The 22452-nt window shown below is 43.5% G+C and overlaps 1 protein-coding gene across 10 annotated transcripts in view; it reads right to left on the minus strand.

Annotated features, from left to right (window-relative positions):
- The window catches only part of Gon4l (gon-4 like), an 83117-nt gene that overhangs the window by 11907 nt on the left and 48758 nt on the right, over positions 1 to 22452 (minus strand). For 7 of the 10 annotated variants that reach the window (XM_052180097.1, XM_052180098.1, XM_052180102.1 and 4 more), the window contains 9 exons: positions 21905 to 21928; positions 18410 to 18513; positions 11388 to 11586; positions 10660 to 10746; positions 9079 to 9247; positions 7833 to 7977; positions 5818 to 5968; positions 3402 to 3518; positions 1393 to 3144 (listed from right to left, as the gene is read on the minus strand). In XM_052180097.1, coding sequence (XP_052036057.1) covers positions 1393 to 3144; positions 3402 to 3518; positions 5818 to 5968; positions 7833 to 7977; positions 9079 to 9247; positions 10660 to 10746; positions 11388 to 11586; positions 18410 to 18513; positions 21905 to 21928 — 2748 coding nt within the window. Of the gene's footprint in view, positions 1 to 1392; positions 3145 to 3401; positions 3519 to 5817; positions 5969 to 7832; positions 7978 to 9078; positions 9248 to 10659; positions 10747 to 11387; positions 11587 to 16361; positions 16438 to 18409; positions 18514 to 21904; positions 21929 to 22452 lie in introns of those variants that run through there. The other 3 variants (XM_052180101.1, XM_052180100.1, XM_052180104.1) reach the window with 2 other exon arrangements.

Here is a 22452-nt window from a genome sequence, read left to right on the forward strand (position 1 = left end):
ACTGGCCAGCAGCTGGAAAAGTAGATAGGGGTTATCCCAGTAAATGTCAAAGCCAAATACACCAACCAAAGTCTGGGTCTCATTCATTTGTAAGGAGGTCAGGACAGGATCAAATTGGTTTTGCTACACAGAAGACTATTCACGGGCTCCTAGCAGCTCCCAGAAGGCTGCAGTACAGGAGCAAGAGCCGGAGGCACAGGGCCGAGGCAGGGCAGGGCCGATCCTCAGAATTAGAGCAGCCTGCTGCAGTGAGGGCAGCTCTGCTTTTGCCATGCCCAAGGGTTAGGGACTGTTTACACTTTTTCTTCTTTCCTCTCCTTCTCCTCCTCTTCGTCATTCTATTCCTTTGCTTCTTCTCTGCATGTCTGGGTAGTGAATCAGGGCCTTGCACAGATTAAGTACATGCTCTATGTTTGCTTGTTTTGTTTTATTTTTTCACGACAAGATTTCTTTGGCTGACCTGGAACTTACTCTGTAGACCGGGCTGGCTTCAAACTCAGAGATCTGCCTGCCTCTGCCTCCCAAGTGCTGGGACTTGGTGTGTACCACCATGGCCTGACAGGTGCATGTACTACTGTTTAGCTATTCCTTTAGTTCTTATGACTATTTAAAATTATTTTTAATTACTTTATTGTTTTATGAGTCTAAGTTTTGCCTGCATGTAGATCTGTGTAGCACATGCCTGCAATGGGCATCACATCTGCCTGCAGCTGAAGTTTGTGTGGGCAGCCATGTGGGTGCCGTGACTCACACCTGCGTCCACTGGCAGCACAGTGAGGGGCCCTGGCTGCAGAGCCATCTCTCCTGCACTCACGGCTGTGTGCATGCACGGAGGAACACGAATGCCATGGCACTCACGGGAGGGATCTAAGGAAAACTTATGAAAATCAGTTCTCTCCTTCTACCATGTGGAACTAGGGTGGGCAATGGGTAACTTTCCCGTGGTCTCAGTGCCATGAAGAGATTGTTTGCTTGTTTGTTTGTGTGGCATGTAAAGCATGTTCAAGGCAGCCAGTGAGGCGACCCAACAGGTGCAGGCTCCTGCTGCTAAGTCTGACGACATGAGCTCAACTCCTGGGACCTGCATGACGGAAGAAGAGAACCACCTGCCCTGGTCCTCCGACCTCTACATACGTCATTGTATGGATGCACTATACAAATAAATAAATACTATAAAAAGTTTTTAAAAAACTAAGTGTGCTCAAGTAATTCAAATTAATACTTAAATGAGTTCAATTCAAAGAAAATGCCCCCTATACACAGCACTTCACACAAAGGTCAAAATTATGTTCCACAGATACTCAAAGGTCAAGGAATAGTTTATGACTATAATGTAATGAACTAAGCACTGTACCAAGTCCCTGTACCACTTGCAACGGCTCCAGCCCTTACCTGGAGCTCTGGGACCGAAAGGACAGACTCCTCAGAAGCTGATGACAGTTCATCTTCTTCATCTTGGGTGAGGTCATCAAAGTCCTCCTCCTCTTCTTCCTCAGGCCCGTCCTTCTCCCCTCCAGTGTCCAGTCCGGCTGGGGTTCCCACAGACTGACCATCAGCGTTGGCCAAGTCCTCAGGCTTCCCTGGAGGACTGCTAAGCTCCGTGCCCTGCTCCATGGAGGATGGAGTGCTTTTTGGCAATCCTTTGCTCGCATCCCGACTTGTATGCGCCTCGTCAGGAGCATCCTGGGACACAGAAGGGGATTTAGCAGCCTGTGTCTCTTCCCTATGCAGGACTATTTGTTTGTTCATCTCAGTAGCACTACTTGGCTTCTCCTGCGGGGAGTCCCTATCTAATTCCATAGAACATTCCTCTTTCACTTCCTCGCCAATGTCTTGCTTGAGGAAATTGCTAGAGATTTCCACCATACAATCCTCAGCTTCCATCTTGACCATATTTAATAAATCCTTTGATGGAGAGTTCAGAGACTCCTGGAGATTCTGAGGCAGTGGCTCCACAGCATGGCCACCATCTTCTGTCTTCACCACAGTCCAGCCGCGGGCACTCTTCTCAGAAGAGCCTTCCTGGCTTTCTGTTTTCACAAGAGCACAGCTGCAGACACTCGATTCAGAGAATGCTTCCTGGCTTCCTGGATCTGCTGAGGAATGCCATGGCCTGGGCTCATCTTTGGAGAAGACAGTAGCACAGAGAGGAGTCCGGTCCTGGGGTTGTAACTTGGACTCGGGGTTTTGAGGAGCATTTTTCCCTTCAGGACCATCCAAGTTCACCTGGGCCTTATCTTCAGGGATAGATGTCACAGGAAGAGTCAGAGGACTGCTGGAAACAATTAGCGGGGGGATGGAGGAGGCCACAAGGGGTTGGTTTAATGAACAGGGGAAAGAAGTGGGGTTAACAAGGAGAGTGGTGATAGGAATGGTCTGGGGACTGGGTGCCACGGCTGCAGGAACAGGCTGGATCATGTTACAGCCACTGCCAAGGCTTACGACCTTCACTGTGGTGGCAGGAACTGTGAAGATGACAGGTGTCGGGTGGATGATAGGAGCGGGCTTCACACAGGGGGATGCCTTGGCTCCTTTTCTTCTTGTGGGCTTCCGCCTCACATATGGCTTTCGAAATTTAGAAGGGGCCAGAGAGGGCAGCATTAACTTGGGTGTGGAGGAAGAAGGCGGTGCTGTGTGGGTCTCAGACAGGGGGAAGCTGGTCCCGGCTTCAGACCCACAAGGCATGGCAGGCAGGGCTGCAGGAGACTCAAAGCCGTCCTCTCCACGGACCCCCACTGAAGGGAACCCTGGAAGTGTCTGTAGGACAGTAGCTGGCTGGATTAGATGAGGAATCTGGACCACCGTGTTGCTTGGAGGCACTTCCGACTGAGTTGGCCAGGTTGCCATCTTCCCAGGGTTGAACACAGGCTGAACAGAGGGGCTCGGTTGGATAAGGAGGGGCTTCTGGACCAACGGCCGCTTCTGTCGCCAAGCCTTTCTGGAGAAACGCTTGGACCCCGGCTTCAGTTTGAGTACCACACCCTTGGGCAGCAGCAGGGGGTACTGAGTTTCACCCCCCAGGGCAGGGCTGGCTTTCTCTAAGTGCTGATCTGTGCTGGTCTCAGTGGCTGTGGTCACACTTCCTCCCTCTGCAGCACCTTCAGCTATGTTCCGCAGTTCATCCTGAATGGACTGCAGACTGGCCTACAGGACAAGAACACTCTACTCTAGCACATATCAGAAGTTAGGGGAAAGATAAACTAGCTCTGGACCCTAAGGACTACTGAAAGGAAGCCTCGACGTATGGTTCCAAGAGGGTTTTTCTCTACATCAGTTTTCTAACACAACCACATTCCAATTCTATGGACTCTTCTTGAATTTACTTCAGGAAATTATCATTTAACTCCTATAGGAGCTTTTAGTGACTTCTGCCTCACAGAGATTTTGAAGGAGGGCCAGACCTTTAACCAGAATGGAAGCCGGTGTTCTTCCTTTTCAATAGGCGGCTTCCACTGATGTGGCTGGATCTCTTCACAGCACCTCACCAGAACTGGCAGCTGTTTGGTCTTCTTATAAAACTAAACATGATAAACCAAAGTGTAAGTGATATTCTTTCAGACTGGCAAATGGGGTGCCTGATGGTTTCATACACACACAAATGTATCAGAAATCTATGCTGAATGTTTTTGCATTTCAAACAAAGTATCTCTAATTAATGAAGATTTTATAATTATTCAATATCTAAATGCAAATATCCATTCTGATTATCATTAAAACTCAAACCTATCTTTCTCAAAGAAGCCCTCCCCGCCACTGTAGGGAAACCTGAAAGTTTAAGTCAGAAAGAACAGAAAGTAAATGATCAAAATAATCTTATTAAATGTCTTCTCTTGCACACAGAGCATAACCCTCATTTTACAAACAGAAACTACTTTTAAGCAAGTAAGAGTGTTAACTGGAAAAGACAGAAGAAAAGACACTATGAACCAAGCACCAGGGAACCCATCTGTAATCCCAGCAAAAGAGAAGGAGGAGAAAGAGAGGAAGAGACAGATAATGTTAGTTTTATTTTAACAGTAAATGGGCTGGGTGTGGTGGCACATACCTTTAACCTCAGAACTTGGGAGGTAGAGATAAAAGATCTGCATGTGGTAAATAGATTAGCCTGGGATGCACAGTAAGCTTCAGGACAGAGAAGGGACACAGAGAGACTGATCCTCAAATCAATCAGTGAATAATTAATCAAAGAACATACACCGAGAGACTCTGCCTCAAGCAAACTAGCTACCTAGCTAATAAATAGAATAAATGGTGCAGCCAGTAGGCTTGAGCCTGGTACAAGGAGGAACAGACTTCCTCAAGTTGTCCTCTGACCTCATGTGTGCATTGTGCCATGTGCTTTCCCTACCCATGAAAATAAGTGTGATTTTAAAAATATATAAATAAATCAATAAATCAGGAAGGCCAACAGATGGTTCAATAGTTAAAGTGCCTGCTGCTCTTATTGGACCTGGGTTCAGTTCCAAACACCCACACTGGGCAATGAATCCAGTGCCCTCTTCTGTCCTCTACAGGCACCTGCACAGGCAAGGTGCACAAATACTCCAGCACACACAAATGCACACAGGAAATGACACATCTTTAAAGAACAAAACGTGTTTAAAAGAGCAAATGAGTGAGGAAGGTGCTAGGGCTGTGGCTGAGTGAGATATCAGTGTCTAACACTGAAGGAGGGAGGCAGAGAGGAGGGCGACAGGGAACAGACAGGAATCCATAAAAGTCAGACACCAACAAGTCAGTTATAACCCTGCTGTGTCACACCACAGTAAGCAGCATTAACCAGTTTGACTCTTAAACTATTCAGTCTTTTCCTCTGTGGTTTCTTTATCTGTGTGGAACGCTAGGTGGTCTCAAACTCACAGCAACTCCAGCCTCAGTCTCCTGAAGGCACAGGCTCAGCACTGCACGCCATGCCTGGTTTCCGTGACTTCTGAACTAAAGAAGTCAGAATACATAACTAAAGAAGTTCTGCTACATAACTTTGACAGAAATAATGAATTCACAAAGAAGTTCTGGAACCTGGCGAAATGGCTCCGTGGTTAAGATCAGGTACTGCTCTTACAGAGGACCCAGCTCAGTTCCGAGCACCCATGTCAGGGGGCTCAAAACTATATAGAACTCCAGCTCCAGGGGCCTGAGCCAGCTGCACATACTTGCACACACCCTCACACAGAGCCATGCTTAATTTTTTAAAAAAAAATCTTTTAAAGAAAAGAAAGCAGGAGCTGGAGAGAGGGCTCAGAGATTAAGAGCACTGACTGCTCTTCCAAAGATCCTGAGTTCAATTCCCAGCAATCGCATGGTGGTTCAAACCATCTATAATCATATCCGATGTCGTCTTCTGGTGTGTCTGAAGACAGTGATAGTGTACTCAAATAAATAAATAAATAAATAAATAAATAAATAAATAAATAAATAAATCTTTAAAAAAAAAAAAAAAAAGAATTCCATGATGGCCAGGCTGTGGTAGCACACACCTTCAAAAAGAAAAAAAAGAAGTACTGTGGAAAAGGTTTCCAACTGGAAAACTATCTACCTACAGAAAGCTAGAGTAAGAGAGATATAGTATGAGTAGAAGGAATAAGGACTTATGGAATCCTGTGACAATAGTAACTTCTTACTTAGGGAACTATTCATAAGAGCAGGTAAGATGAAGGTACTCTGGAGCAAATCAATGAATCAGTGCCTTAGTTAGCCTTTAAATCAGCCTTCTTTTGGAGTGCCAGCCCTCCCATCCCTGAGCTGAGAGGGAGAGGAGGCACGGGGGGTGGGGGTGGGGTGTCCCACAAATGCTCGCTCGCTTGCTCACTCACTCACTTTGATCACGTTGTTAGGCGCTCTGTTGAGGTTGAGGTTCTTGATTCTCACCGTCAGCTGGTGAGCAGTCTTACAAGTCACAAGGTACTTGCTGATCAGAGGCTTAGGAAACTCCGTCCCTTCGAAGTGCTTCAGTCCTAAAGCTAACAGACTGAGAGAGAGGCGATGAGACAACCTAACTTCACAGACCGCTCTGCAAAGCTCTGCAAACTGCTCAGGCTTCCCCACCACTTCCCATGCCGCCAGATAGTTACAGAGCACTGCATACGTACTCTACGAACCAGACATGAAAAGCTCAATGACCCAGGATTAATGGCACTATTTAAAATAAATGTACTTAAAGCATTTTGCAGCCAGGCGGTGGTGGTGCACGCCTGTAATCCCAGCACTTGGGAGGCAGAAGCAGGCGGATTTCTGAGTTCAAGGCCAACCTGATCTACACAAAGTGAGTTCCAGGACAGACAGGTCTACACAGAGAAACCCTGTCTATAAAAAAAACAAAACAAAACAAAAAAAAGTATTTTGCACATTCAAGACTTCCTCGGTGAAGTCTTATAACAGAAAAAAAGAACAAACAAAAATAGCCAAACATACTCTCAACAGTGAGGTAGCCGAGGCAGGAGATGACAAGGTCAAGACTCACTGGTTACAGTGCTTGCCGACCAGATGGAAGCCTCTAGGACTGACCTCTCGGTGCCCTAGACTGAGGGACTGAGAGACAGCACTGAGCAAGCGCAAATGAGACTGCTTACAATTCACAAACAATCAAAAGAACTTTTAAAGACAAAATAAGTCATCCCAGGTGTGGTGGCACACTCCTGCAATCTCAACACTTGAGAGGCTGAGGTAGGAATACTGCTGTAAGCTGGGGGCTAGCAGAGGCTAGATATCACTCTGTACCCAAATCCCTCCCCCAAAGGTAAAAAACCAAAACTCCAATACCAAAATAAAACAAACAAACAAAACAAAACAAAACAAAAAAGTCCCAAACCATAGCTCTTAGGATGTGGAGGCCAGGTTGAGAGTTCAAGGTCACCCTCAGTAACATGGCTGATACAGCTCTAGCTTTGGACCCATGAGCTTCTAACTCAGACAACAATAAAGAAATCATGAAGGCCGGGCGTAGTGGCGCAGGCCTTTAATCTCAGCACTTGGGATGCAGAGGCAGGTGGATTTCTGAGTTCAAGGCCAGCCTGGTCTACAGAGTGAGGTCCAGGACAGCCAGGGCTACACAGAGAAACCCTGTCTCGATCCTCCCCCCACACACACACAAAAAAGAAATCATGAGTAACTCAAGCATAAAATGACAATTTGAAGTTCTTGTGTTTTGTTTTGTTGTTGTCTTGTTTTGAGACAAGTTTTCCCTATGTAGCCTTGGCTGATCTGGAACTTTCCCTGTAGACCAGACAGAACTTGAACTTGCAGATCAGCCTGCCTCTACCTCTCAAATGCTAGGATTAAAGGCACGCGCCACCATCACTCAGCAAATCCTTGTGTTTTTGCTTTTATTGGTTTTTGTAAGATTTTAAAATTAGAAGTAGAGCCATCAGAAAACTAAAAGTTAAAAACAACAAAAAAATGAACATGAACCACTGTGTGTGTGTGTGTGTGTGTGTGTGTGAGAGAGAGAGAGAGAGAGAGAGAGAGAGAGAGAGAGAGAGAGAGAGAGAGGGAGGGAGGGAGGGAGGACTGGAGAGGGCTCAGAGCTGAGGAGCATGGCCTGCTCTCGCAGAGGCCCCAGTACCTTTGGCCTCTGCCGGCAATGTCACGCACAAGCTACACAGACATACAAGCAGGCAGGATACCCATACTTGAAAAATAAAATAACAATAAAAAGTTTTAACAACTTGTGTGGCGCCCTCTGTGAAAGACAGAACTGAAACAGAAACTCCTGTCTACACGGCTTTTCTTCCGTCTATGTCCTTGTCACACACATCTTATTTGCCCCAAGCTTCATCAAACAGCTGTCTTGGTCTTTTGCTAATGAACTAATGTTGGCTTTACAATGAACTTACTTGTCCTCAGCTTTGGTGAAGATGGTCTTGTCACGAGGATTATTTGCCTTCAGGGAACATATTGGGAGGAGCTCTGGATACATAAAAACCTTGTTTGTGGCCAGAATCCAAGCCACTTGCTTTGGCAAACAGGGAAATTCACTGGCTGTAAGAAAAAATATCTGAGATAAATATAATGCAAGAACCAAAGGGCATTCGCGAAGGTCTAAGCCACGCAGCAGTCTCCCAGGCTCTGCCTCTTCCTTGACGCCCCTCAAGTTTCCAGTCACCTCAGCCTAACACTTGCTAACAGGAGGTCTGCCAAGCTGACTCCCTGTCCGGTCCTGTAAGGAACGCTTTCTCCACTGACACAGGAACACTAAGAGAACCCCACGCACTGCTCGACTCACACAGTTTCATCCTGGCTCTCTTTAAAGTCTTTGCAAGACAAAAAGACCTTCTAGAAGATTTTTGTTCTTTCAAGATAAAAAATTACAATTTGGTTATTTACTCTTACAAATCTAGCGCTCTGGATGCCGTGAGATGATGGCTCAGGAGACAAACTTGCCCCTGGGACCTTCATGGTAGGAGGAGAAGACAACTCCTAAAACTGTCCGGGGTACTGTGGGATGTGTGCTCCCTCCCCCTCCCTCCTCTCTCTTCACCGTGTGTGTGTGTGTGTGTGTGTGTGTGTGTGTGTGTGTGTGTGTGTGTGTGTATGTGTGTGTGTGTGTGTGTGTGTGTGTGCGCGCGCGCGCGCATGCACTCTCATGTGCTTAGATAAGTAAATGTATTTTTAAAAATACATAGAAAGTACCAGTGACATTCCCACTTTGAATGAAACGCTGACATAGGAGTTAGGCCCAAGTTAGACGTGAACAATAAATATTTGTCACTCAACATAGGTAAGTACTTTTCCACTGAGCTACATCCCCAGTCACCTTGAATGTGAACACAACTGAAACTTCACAACCCCACTTTCCTCTTTACCAAACTGCAACTACTGTTCACATGCCTCCAGACACTTCCCCATGTGTCATTCAAGTCCAGGTCCTAGCAGATTCCTGCATGCCTATCTTGCCTATTCTTTCCATGTCTTACCCTGGCATAGACATTAACATAAAATCATAAAGCATAGTCAATAAAGAATAAAAGACAGAGAATAAATTACAAACCTCCTGTAGCACCTAAGAATTATAGCAAAACATTAACGACTCATATCTTTCACAGCCAGTCACAACATGAACTTGCCGCGCGCATCTCCTACCAGTTTTCTTGGCGGTTTTGTGAGGGCTGCAGTCGATGCTGATGTGCGCGAAGTCTTCGATGAGCTGCATGGCTCCCACCCAGTTACAAGGCTGAAACAAAGTCTGAAACCTGGGGTTGAACTGCTGGTGAAGGGCGATCGAGTTCTCAGCAAAGGTGCCGAGTTCTTTCTGGGAAGAAAGGACACAGAGGAGTTCTGAGATGACTCCGGACAACTAATACCACAGTTCTGCAGCTCTTGAGGGGGAAGGGCCCTCCCTGCGACAGGATCAGAGGCAGGTAAAACTCTTTAACTGATATCATTCCATTATAGCTTCTCTGTCTTTGACCTTGGTCATTCAGGAACTGGATCTACATTCAGTCTTTTTTTTTTTTTTAAGTTATTTACTTACTTTTATTTTATATGCATTGGTGTTTTTATTTTATTTTTTAAGATAGGGTTTTTCTGTGTAACAGCCCTGGTTGTCCTGGAACTCACTTTGTAGACTATGCTGGCCTCAAACTCAGAGATCTGCCCACCCCTGCCTCCTGAGTGCTGGGAATAAAGGCATGCACCTGCCTCATGGTTTTTTTTGTTTGTTTGTTTTAATTTCATATGGTCTGGCAAGCTGGCTCAGCAGTTAAAAAGCACTGGTTGCTCTTATAGAGAATCCAAGTTCAGTCCCCAGCACCCATGTGGTGGCTCACAAAATATTCATGACTCTAGTTGCAGGCGATCTGTCACGAGGCAAAACAGTGATAGACATAAAATAAATCTAATTTTCAAAAGTTTTCTGAATAACATATCAAAAATATTTTTCTTATGATCATCTGAAAACAATAAAAAGTGAAGAGCATCTTTTAGCACAAAGGACGTCTGGTACGTTTGCAAGCACACTGCGGATCCACAAGGGCTTTGTCCAGAGTCCTCTTCACATAGAGCCCCTCCCAATGGAAAATCTTTCTTACCTTCTTTCACAGATCTATTATTAAGCCTACAAGAATGAGAAAAGACTGGGGGTAGGTTAGAGGACGAAAGGAGTATGGGAAGGAGGGAGGACCCATTAAAATTTATAAATCTTTCAAATTACTTAAAAATGTCACAAGCAAAATTAATTCTACATTAAAGCCTAATAAACAGGTGATGAAGTAAACATCTACAAAAATAAAAGTCTCAAAGGCTAGCGCTGCGGCGCTCAGTTAGGGAGTGCTTGCCTAACACAAGAAGCCTTGGGTTATACCCACAGTGCCCATAAATTAGGCACAGTAGTGTGCATCTGTAACTCAAGAACTTATCAAGTCGAGACAGCAACATCAGGTCAACTCATGAGTCTGAGGCCAGCTTGAGCTATGTGAGACCCTGTCTCAAAAAAATAAAAAAAAAAAAAAGCCAAATGGATCTCAAGATAAGGAAGATGCAATTAAAATGGCATTCAAACATTTCCCCAGACTCCATTCTGTCAAGCAAGCAGAGGAAGCCACAGGATAGACAGGTACCATGACCCGGGAGGGAAGAAATGTAGATTACAACCAGTGCGTAACATTAACAATTAAACTGATATCATACTTAAGTCTTCTGAGTTATGGATATATGGAAGCTTACAAGAAATACTCTGGTGGTGCTGGCCTCGGAGCTGAGGTTGGGGTTGGAGGTGGTGAGAAGGTAGATTTGTGTCAGGAGCTGAACATGCTGGGAAGGGAAAAAAGACACATTAAAATGTTTCCAATTCAGAAACACAGATCTTACCAAGAAGTCTGCAAATGTCCCACAATATGCTTCTGAGAGAGACTAGAACAGAGCAGGGTCTTGGCATACATTTGAGTTATGTTCCTTTGGCCAAACCCACAAATTCAGACAAACATGACCCTCAAACTAGAGAGACTAAGACTCAAACAAGAAAAACTAATACAGATGGGTATGAGTTTGTGTGCTTTACTAAGAGTTCTGAAATCGCAGGGTGGTGGTGACACACGCCTTTAATCCCAGCACTTGGGAGGCAGAGGCAGGCCATTTCTGAGTTCAAGGCCATCCTGGTCTACAGAGTGAGTTGCAGGACAGCCAGGGCTATACAGAGAAACCCTGTCTCAAAAAAAAAGAAAAAGAAAAAAAGAAGAATTCTGAAATCTCTACTCCTGTACATTATCAGGGTCTTTATTTGACTTCCTTCCTGACCCACAGGCCATACATAGGTCCTAGCAGACAGACAGTCCCAGGGCCCAAGGTTCCAACAGGAAGCAGAACAGCCACCTCTGATTTTATCATACTGCTCACTTCTGGCTTCAGTGTTAAGCCAGTCGAAAATCCGACTACAAGATAATGAGAAGCCTTGCCTGCTGCATTTGCTGCTGAAGCCTGCTCCTCTGAGCAGGGTCGAGGACCAGAGTCTGATGGGCTGTCTCCTTCTGCGGCTTCAGCTTCTCCACCTCAGGCTGCTGTCTGACTGAGGGTTTTTTCATTTTCAGCTGCTCCAGCAGCTCCTTCACCGTGCGGTGTCGCTCATTTAGTAAGTTGGCCAACGGCTCCTCAAACCTATTCCCAACAAGGACAGAACTTCTATTTTTCCTTAGGTCCACAAAACAGCGAGTTCCTTGTAACAACAAGCATGGACAATGTCTGTCTTCCTTTGATCACCATGTCTCACTATTCTCGATCCTTAAGCAAATATTCCCGTTAGCACTATATTCAAATAAAAGCAGTCTGGTGGTGGAGCACAGTTTGAGCTCAGACCTAGAATGCTTGAAACCCTGGGTTTAATCTCCAACAATTCCAAAGAAAATTCTGAAATATTTCTGACCTTATTTTAATACAATTACTTCTCTATATAAAACACAAAGAAAAAAGAAATGAAATTAAAATCTAGGAGCAGAGAAACACCGGTGGAATATGATACCACGACTAGTGGACGTCACTCTTGCATTTTACTAACACACACTACTTTGTGACTTACTACAAACTGGAGGCACTCTGGCTTGCTCCAGTGTGGCAGCTCGGCCCCACCAGGCCTTGCCTTTCTCCCATTCCTTATCCCTTGCTAAAAACCATTACTGCTGGCCAGCAAGGTTGATTCCTTTATTTGGCTACTTCCTCCTGTTGAGGCTGACAAAGTATTGAAGTCCAGCAATCAAAAGCCCTCTTTGGATCACCTAAATAAGATGCCCACTTAAAAATAAACACCTCATCCTAACATAGGCTTTTCCCTTGTACCTTTATAAACCACCATTTGCTGATGGGTCCTGTCTGTCTCTTCTCTATTCAGAGACATTCCTTTGTCCGCTGGGATAAAGAGATGGTTCAGAAGTTAAGACTGTTCTTCCAAAGGTTCTGAGTTTAAATCCCAGCAACCACGTGGTGGCTCACAACCATCCATAAAAGAGATCTGACACACTCTTCTGGAGTGTCTGAAGATAGCTACAGTGTACTTAGATATAATAATAAATAAATCTTTAAAAAAAGAAAGACTCCTCCCACCTTTCCCCTGTCCCCTTCCCATTCTCAGCTATCCTCTATCTCCTGTCTTTGTCCCTTATCCCTGCCCTCTGTCTCTCTGGGGCAAATAAATCTCTTTTGTGCTAAGAACTTTGTCTTGGTGGTCCTTGGCTAGCACTTTTCCTAACACCAATGGCAACAAAGAATATTCCACAAGTCCAGCAGCACTTGGTCCTTCGGTGACCTGCTAAGCCAGTCCTTTCCATTCCAGCTGCCCTTCATTCATTTCTTCAAAAATATCAAAGCCCTAAGTAAGGATGCACCTAAGACAGATCAGAGCACACTTGCGTTGTAAGTATTAGTTCTAGGTTTGACTGTCAACATCAAAAACAAAAGGCCAACAACAAAGAAAACAACAAACGGGTGTAGCAAGGCCTTTCAACAATGTAACAAGAAAGAAATACACTAAAATACACTAAAAGCTTAGATGAAGAGAGATGAATTGTTAGTTCAAACACTGCTATACAACCACCATGAAAATAACCCCTTTCCATCCAACCCCTCTCTCACACTTCCTGAGCATCCAAGGACCCGGACAGACCCACGCCCCCACAGCATTAAGTGTGAAAAGAGACTGTTCCGGACAACAGTAAAATCCAAACACCAAAGTAAATCAGTTCTGGGGAAAAAATAGAAGATATTCAGAAAAAAAGCTGCTCACATGGCCACAACCAACAAGTTATTGAATTCCTAGGAGCCTTCGACATTGTAGCAACAGTTAAATGATAACTTTTATAATAGGTTGGAGATCTTTTCTTTTTTATTTCCTGTGTATGAGTGTTTTGCCGATGTGTCTGTGTACCACACTTGTATAGGAGTTGTTGTATAGCAGTTTTCCCTAAGATCAAGACATCCTATCATGCAGGGAAGCTCTTCACACAAGTTAGTAAATAATCATTTTTTTTAAAGATTTATTTAATGTATATGAGTACACCATTGCTATCTTCAGGCACACCAGAAGAGGGCATCAGACCCATTACAGAGATACTATGTGGTTGCTGGGAATTAGGACCTATGGAAGAGCATCCAGTACTCTTAACTGATGAACCATGATGGCAGCATGTAGGTAGGTGCTAGCGTCCAACTCCCTGCGGCCACCTTTACCCAGTGGCCAGAAACCTGGTCTGATGCAAGCCACCACTTTTAACCCTCAGAACTTATCACTTCTTCTGGAAACAAGGCATAATCAAAGATAACTGGAGGAATATCAGATGCTAATAGATCAACACATACACGCCATTAGGAACAATTGGTTACCACCAGCTAAGGTCCCTGGTAACATCAGGGACTGGAAGACAGCAAAGGCTAGGTGGATTTCTGAGTTCCAGGCCAGCCTGGTCTACAGAGTGAGTTCCAGGACAGCCAGGGCTACACAGAGAAACCCTATCTCGAAAAAAACCAAAAAGAGAGAGAGAGAGAGAAAAACTCCTATGGCAGTTATAAAAGCAGGAAGAGAACTGGAAATGGGACCTGTGTACTCACTCACTCAGCCCAGGCCCTTCGAGCAGTCATGCACAGCTGGTGGAGACATGTGGTCAGATTGCTGTTCCCAGATCCTGGCATAAATGAGTTCCTTTTCAGAGGAATTTAGCGACTCTGAACCAAGCTGCTGATCTATTCTAAGTATGTTTGGATCACTTGTTCCTGTGGCACTTGCCACCCACCAGTGTGATCCCAGACTCTGTCTATTCAGGCACTCCTTTGCTCCGCCTACCTAATCATCCACCCCCCTGTGCCAACTCCTAAGTGTCTTCTCCCTACTGAGACCTTTTGGGGTACCCACCACATGGGCATCTCCCTCCTATGCTCTTCAGGGTGCTCCCACGTGGGCAATTCTACTTACAGAGACCCTTACACCTCTCCAGCTATTTTCTCCTCTACCTGCTCTACCCAATTGTCTCCCCTTCTACCTTGCAAGCGTCACTATGCAGATGCCCGCTTTGTCGGCTTTAATTATAAAAGCTACATCCCTGTGACAGGAAACTTATTCTAGCCTACCAGGGCCCCTATCACATGGGAAAGTCTTCTCTGTGACTTCAGACATTTCTGTCTGACCAGCCTCTTAGTGTGCCTGAGGAGAACCCAGACTGAAATTATTGTTAATTCCAAACTTACCCTCTGCTCACTCCCCAACAGCTCCTCAGACATCCTTGGAACTTCCTCCTGTTACCCTAGGAGCTGCCTTCTAAGTTCCATGGTTTCTCTACATGCTCCAGGGCCTGCAACTCTTCTCGCCCCCGCTGCCCCGCTTTGGGGCTACCAGCTCCATCTCTCCTTGGGCACTCCTGGGCCTGGACACTTCCTTGCCTCCCTCCCCTAGCTGCAAAGTCCCAATGACCCTGCCTAGCCCTCCCCGCGGTGGGGTTCTTTTTAAGGCCCTTCTACCTTTTCTCCACAGACTCAAATCCTTTCTTGACTCAGAGACTTTCTTAAAGTCTCGCTGTCTTACTGAAAACAGCTTGGCCTCAGTATAGAACGAGAGGCAAAGATGACGTACTCGAGTTTCAAATTCTCACAGATTATAACAACTTCTGCCAGGACAACCAAAGTCTCTTATCACTACAGTTCTACAATTTTCCATTCTTTCTTTTTTTTTTGGATTTGGTTTTTTTTTTTTCCCAAGACAGGGTTACTCTGTATAGCCCTGGCTGTCCTGGAGCTCACTCTGTAGAGCAGGCTGGCCTCGAACTCAGAAATCCACCTGCCTCTGCCTCCCAGAGTGCTGGGATTACAGGCGTACACCACCAACCCCTGGCAAATTTTCCATTCTTAAATCTTTATCCCTGTTTTCTCTGTGCTTTGCTCTCAAGAAATCCTTTAAGACTATGCTGTAAACTCATTTCAGGATTTCTAAATTCATTGGATTTGGTTAAAGAGTGTGTAAAATCTGTAACAAAATTTGATTTAAAACATAACAAAAGGCTTCTAATTAAAAATCTATAAATGGGTATATATGTGACCCAACTCTTGTCTAAAATATACTCTATATGTAACTTAGATTCAACTCCTATTTTTTTTTTTTTTTTTTTTGGTTTTTCGAGACAGGGTTTCTCTGTGTAGTCCTGGCTGTCCTGGAACTCACTCTGTAGACCAGGCTGGCCTCGAACTCAGAAATCTGCCTGCCTCTGCCTCCCAAGTGCTGGGATTACAGGCGTACGCCACCATACCCGGCTTCAACTCCTATTTTAAAAAGGTCATCTACTAGCAACCAGGTGACTCTCCTCCATCATATCTGATGACCTCATCAAAATGTAAGCAGCTGCATGACTGACAGCCATCTTTGCTAAGGTTACAGGGTAGGCACCATATGATGTCACCATCTTAAGATGACCACATGGCATAAGTCTTGCTGAGCCCTCAGTTTATCGCTGCATCTCTTTTTAGAGAAAGGAAACAACAAGTCTACAAAATATTTTGGATTGGTATTGACTTTTGCATGACGATAAAAATTATAAAGGTATACTTAGATAAACAAAAGCTAATTTAAGATTTTTCCCCACCCCATGGTTACCTGGCAATAGCCAGGTAACCCACCCAACTATAAAAGGGGATTCTTGCTTTTCTGTCTTGTCCTTACGCTCTTGTCCCCCTGTTTCCCCTGTTGAAAAATAAGATTTATGAATTCCTATCCAGGGTAACAGACCATCAACCTAGCTTCTTTGTCTTTGCTCCCTTTGTTAAACTTTAGCTATGAGGATAAACTAAGTCATACTAAAAAGCCCTGTGATAATGGTATGCTACGATTGAGAATTTTATTTTGATACTAAAAAAGTTTCAATCCAAAACTTGGGGTTTAAACTTGGTGTGGTGATACAAACCTTTAGTCTTAGCACTTGTGAGGCAGCCAGATCTCTGTGAGTTCAAGTCCAGCCTGGTATACAAAGTGAGTTTTAGGACAGCCAAGGTTAACACAGAGAAAAACTGTCTTGAAAAAACAAAAAATAAACAAACAGAAATTACCCAGTATAATAACAAAATTATTTTTAATAGAAAAAAAGGGTTTGTTTATTTTTTTTACTTTTATTTTTTTGAGACAGGATTCTCTGCATACCCCAAGCAGTACTGGAAATCTCTCTGTAGACCAGGCTAACTTTGAACTCAGGAGTTCACCTGTTTCTGCCTCCCAAGTGCTGGGATTAAAGGCCTGAGCCACCACCACATATCTACTTTAGATGTATTTAATAAATAATGGTCCTTAGCCTGTCAGCAGTGGTGCACGCCTTTAATCCCAGCACTTGGGAGGCAGAGACAGGTGGATTTCTGAGTTGAAGCCTGCCTGGTCTACAGAGTGAGTTCCAGGACAGCCAGGGCTACACAGAGAAACTCTGTCTTGAAAAAAACCAAAAATGAATGAATGAATGAATGAATGAATGAATAGTGGTCCTCAAAACTTTTCAAAGATCTGCTGAATATGCTTTTAAAATGTTAAATGCAAAAAAAACTTTACTATGACTGTCAGAGACCTCCCAGCAGTGAGCTCAAGGTCTCCAAAGAAAATGATGTGTCACGGAAGAACTCTACCCGGAGCATGCTGTGGCAAGGAGAGCCTCTGTAAAATCCTGCCCTTCACCAGCCCATTGCCAGGACCTGTACAAACTTTGGACAAGTGAGACCTGGAAGGCTGACTGCCTGCTTTGCCTGGACAACACAGATCGGTCCTGCAAGTTCCTCCTCCACAGGAAGGTCAGTGGGCTCTTTTGGGCCCAATGGCCAACGCCTGTCCCTGGAGCTGACTGTGTAAGTAGCCAGTAAGGATCTGCCATTTCTCACAGATCTGGGACCTACTTGGTATATACTTATTGCATCAGGTTGGATTGCCAGGCTCCTGCTGTGACTCAAACACCTTGAGTCTACTGCCTTTTGTGCAATGTGGATCTCAATGGAGACTACACACAGTGGTAACACTAACATATCTAAAATATTGTCTCTCTTGAAAAACTAAAAAAATAATTCGTGTAAGTTGCATGGAACTAATCAGAATGTCCCTCTCCTAGATCAAGTGGACTGCAGATAAGCGACAGCCTGTTTCCCATCTACTGCCTACTCTTGAGGGCAGGAGTTTTCTTCCTCCCCTGGTCTTGGAACTCCCCTCAGCCAACTACCAGGATTGTGGGCTAGGAAATTTCAAATGTACACCCTGGATAAAAATTTCCTCTAACTTCCTTATTTACCTTCTCTCTCTCTAGTGATCTGTCTGGCAGCCTGACCAGCTCTGGGTGTCAGCTCCACAGCTCTTACCCCAGGTAGTGCAGCCTCACAGACTGCTCCAACCAGGCCTGTGCTTCCCTGTCTCCTTCTCTGTGTCCCAGAGCCGAGGCAGGATCTAAGAAGCCTGACCCTGGCCAGCATTAAAGCTTTCTTTGGTCCCCAACAATGATACCCAGAAGTCAGCAGGAAGTGGTCACAGAAGATAATGTCACCCCTTATCACTTATTATAACTTTATACAAAAAGGCTTGCTTCTGGCTCTTAGGACATCATAGCCGGATGGTTTGCTCAATCAATGCCTAAGTGGCAAATTAGATGTTAATGATGAACAATGAACACAGCATCCCGTAGACATTACAGTGGAGGTAGTTTCTGTGGCTGGCCTTGTGAAGCTCTACACACCTCTCCAGCACCACTTGCCTGGAGGAGCTGCTCTGAGGCCCAGCTATGCTTTTTCTCCTTTCCCAAACAGATACAGCTTTGTCTATAGCTGCACTGCCCCAAAACAAGGAGACTGTTTGTTTGTTTGACATGAACTTACCTCCAGGGCTCCCCACCCTAAACAAAAGGCTGATTAAAGATTAATTATAATTTAAAAAATGAAATCAAACCTTTTCAAAATACATTAATCCCTTCACTCTAAGTGTCAGGCAGCATACCGTAAGGCTTGAGGGGTGTTGAAGCTAGGCCGAGACTCTGTTACACGCTCCTCTTCCTCTGGGCCATCGTCTTCCATATTCGAGAATCCCATTTCATCTTGGAACTGTGGGGTACCAAGAGGAGAGTTTTTCTCAAGGGAATGGTCTATATAAATATTTCTAGCAATGAAAAACATAAGTAAAAACTACAGAATTCAGGGACTTTAATAATATTGTGACCCAAAAGCGAGCCTATGGGCTGGAGTTGGCTCAGGGGTTAAGAGCACTTGCTGCTCTGGCAGAGGACCCAGGTTCAAATCCCATCCCTCAAATGGTAGCTCACAACCATCTGTAACTCCAGTCCAGAGAATCCAGTGGCCCCTTCTGACCTTCCGAGGCTCCAAGCATGTAGTATATCATATTCAGGTCAATCAAGAAAAGCTGAGAAATTATTTTGAAATTGTTTGAACCTTGAAGAAATGTTCTCTCTCTAGAGCATTTGTATTTAGGGCTACACGAGAATTTGCAGCTGCACTGCCCTTGGTCTTAAGTCAATCCTAGCAAACCTGGAGTTCTTAAGTTTGATTATGCTGGCCATGGTCAGAGGGATTGAGGTTTTTGTAGGTCGTCTGCTGATGCCCAAAGTTGTGGACCAGGAAGGAGAGGAGTCTGGACATGAAAGAAGTTGTGCTTACGAGGAAGTAAGCGCATCTCTAGGATTTTGGCCAAGGTCATGGGAAATTCAACAGCTGATCTATGTGATTGCTCAGGAGTAAAAACAATCACCTAGTTGTACATAAAACCTCAAGGGTTTCCAGTAACAGTGTAGCAAATGCCAGCAGATACTCAACATCCTCAAGGGTATCTTCAGATTAAGTGGAAACCTACATATATAGCAGATTTGAGGCAATTAAGGGAATCAGTGGTAGCATATGGAATGCATGTAGCCTAGTGAGACAGGTAATAAACAACTGGGTTATGCAGAATAGAATTAGACCACAATACTGGAAGGACTTAATGTCAGCTATATTAGAAGCTGGTCCTCAATTAAAATGGCTTATACAGTGGAGAGAGGAATCGGTGGCCATGGAACAACATAATTAGACTAAAAAAAAATAACAAAGGATTCTTTGTTAGGTGAGGTTCAATTTGCTGACTGGCATAAGCAAATGCAACTTGACGATGCTACTATAGCACAATGTCATTTAGTGGCTTTAAGGGCTTGGGGCAGAGTTGAAGAAGCAAGAAAAAGGACCCCACCTTTGACTAAAATTACCCAATGTCCTGGTGAGGTTTTCACTGACTTTTACATAGATTAACTTCAGTAGTGCAAAGAATAATAGCAGACTCAAGTGGAAGAAAGGCGCTACTTGAGTCTCCGGCTTTTGAAAATGCAAATAAAGAATGCCAAAAAGCAGGAAGACCATCAAAACCTCAAGGCATTTCCCTAGAAGAATGGATTAAAAACTACCGCTGATAATCAATCTGCTGCATATGATGCAACTTCAATCGGACAAACATTAGCAAAAGTTTTTAACTCTCATAAAACCCGATGCTTTAACTGTGGGAAGATTGGCTATTTGGAAAAAAAAAAAAACAATGAATGTAGACATGTGCTAAATAAAGGAAATGCCTCATTTCAACACAAACAAAATATACCACCAAAAATTTGTATTAAAGATGAAAGATATTGGGCTAATGAAGTCAATCTATAAGAGATCTCCAAGGCTATTTTTTACCATCAGGAAACCAGACAAGGGTACTATCTCAGGACCCAAGAACAAACAACACAAGCCAACAATGTCCTGTCAGCAAAGGAAAAGTTCACCAACAAGGCAATCAGGAATGTAAACTCAGTTTTGGAGATTTAATGCATTCAGGTAGTGCTGCTCCTGACTTGGCAGTGGGAAATATCTTTCACTATCTCCACAACTTCCTTGTTCTAAAATAGCCACTGGTGAGTATACAGTCTATTCCTACAGCAAGATAATTTGGGGAAGTCGTGGTTTCACAACTTAAGAGTTTATAGAATTTCCAGGATTAAAAGATGAAGATTATCAAGGTGAAATTAAAATCAAGGCTCATGTTAAGAAAGCCATACAATTAGAGCCAGGTAATTGCTCAATTACTACTACTCCCATATCATAATGGTAAAGTAGCTCCAATGAGTAGGATGGGAGGATTTGGAAATTTTGGTTATTTGTATTTTTTGTTGTTGTTGTTGTTTTTCGAGACATGGTTTCTCTGTGTGGTCCTGGCAGTCCTGGAACTCACTCTGTAGACCAGGCTGGCCTCAAACTCAGAAATCCATCTGCCTCTGCCTCCCAAGTGCTGGGATTAAAGGTGTGCACCACCACCGCCAGGCTAACTGTGGTGATTTGAATAGTGCCCAAGGAGTGGCACTATTATAAGGTGTGGCCTTGCTAGAGGAAGTGTGTCACTGTGGGCACCCCCCCCACCCATATAAAGGATGAACGGTCAAATTTAAGATAAATGATATTCAGATTAGCAGTTAAGTGGATACTGAGGCAGATGTATTTATAATTCTGAAGAATCTTAGAATCAAAATTAGCCTTTGCGAGAAGTCTCCACTAGTTTATAGGTATTGGAACAGTATCTCATGTGAACCCGTGTTAATTGCTGAAGGTCAAGTAGGAAAATTAAAACCATATATGGCTGACATAGCCATAACCCTATGGGGAAGGGATCTGTTACAACACTTGGGGAACTCAAATTATTATTCCTTCAACTTCAGAAGATTTATTATAAGACTTATTTAAAATGGGTTATATTCCTAGAAAAGGTATTGGAAAAAAATTATAAAGGAAGATCACAGCCTATTCAGGTTGTTCATAAGAAGAGGAGAGAAGGAATTAGCTTTCCAAAATTAAAACTAGAGGCCACTGTTCATAATATACTAACATCCCTGCCTTTAAAATGGTTAGGTGGACACGAATAGATCAATGGCCCTTAACAAAAGAAAAATTACTGGCACTTGAGCAACTGGTATAGAAACAACGGGACCCTAAACATATTAAGGAGTCTAGTAGTCCTTGGTAATAAAAAAGGAATCAGGAAAATGGAAAATGTAAACAGATTTAAGAGTAGTAAATAAAGTAATGCAGCCTGTGGGTTCTTTGCAGACTAGAATTAATTTACTTTCTATACTACCTAGAAATTAGGCTACAATAGTTACTGATTTAAAAGATTGGCGGTTTTTTGTTGTTTGTTTGTTTGTTTACTATTGCCTTGCAAAATAAGACAGGGAAAATTTGCTTTTATTGTAACTACGTATAATAATGCTCAACATGTAAAGAGATATCAATGGAATGTTCTTCCTTGGGGAATATCAAATTGTCCAGTGTATGGCAGTATCTTGTACAACTATGGCTAGCAATAATTTGTAACCTCTTTCCTCAGTTCCATTATTTACATTACATAGATGATACTTTATTGGCTGATACTGATACAGATACCTTAGGAAAAATGTTTAATGAAACACAAAAAATATTTTACCTTACTGGGGACTACAGATTGCACCTGAAAAAAATACAGAAAGGAAATTCTATAAATCATTTAAGATTTAAATTGAGTCAACAAAAAATTCAACCTTAAAAGGTTCAGATTATAAGAGATAAATTAAGGTCACTTAATGATTTTCAAAAATTATTGGGAGATATTAACTGGTTATGCTTTACTACTAGATTAACTACTAAAAGAGTTAAGTAATTTGTTTCAAACCTTCAATGTGATTCAAATTTAAACAGTTCACGAAAATTAACGGCTGAAGCAGAAAAGGAATTGGCCCAAATAGAACAGAGATTATAAGATGCCTATGTGGACAGATTAGATCCTAAACTTGCCTATATTTCAGTTATTTTAACATCCTAATCATTCTGGAATAATTTGCAAAGAGAAGATAATGTCTTAGAATGGACTTTTTAACCACATAAACACACTAAAAAATTAAAAACCTATATAGAAAAAGTTTCTGAACTAATTATTAAAGACAGAATAAGACTTTGTCAGTCAACAGAATTTGATCCCACAGAGATTGTGGTCTC

Source organism: Apodemus sylvaticus, chromosome 4 (genome assembly GCF_947179515.1).
Source record: "Apodemus sylvaticus chromosome 4, mApoSyl1.1, whole genome shotgun sequence".
NCBI lineage: Eukaryota > Metazoa > Chordata > Mammalia > Rodentia > Muridae > Apodemus > Apodemus sylvaticus.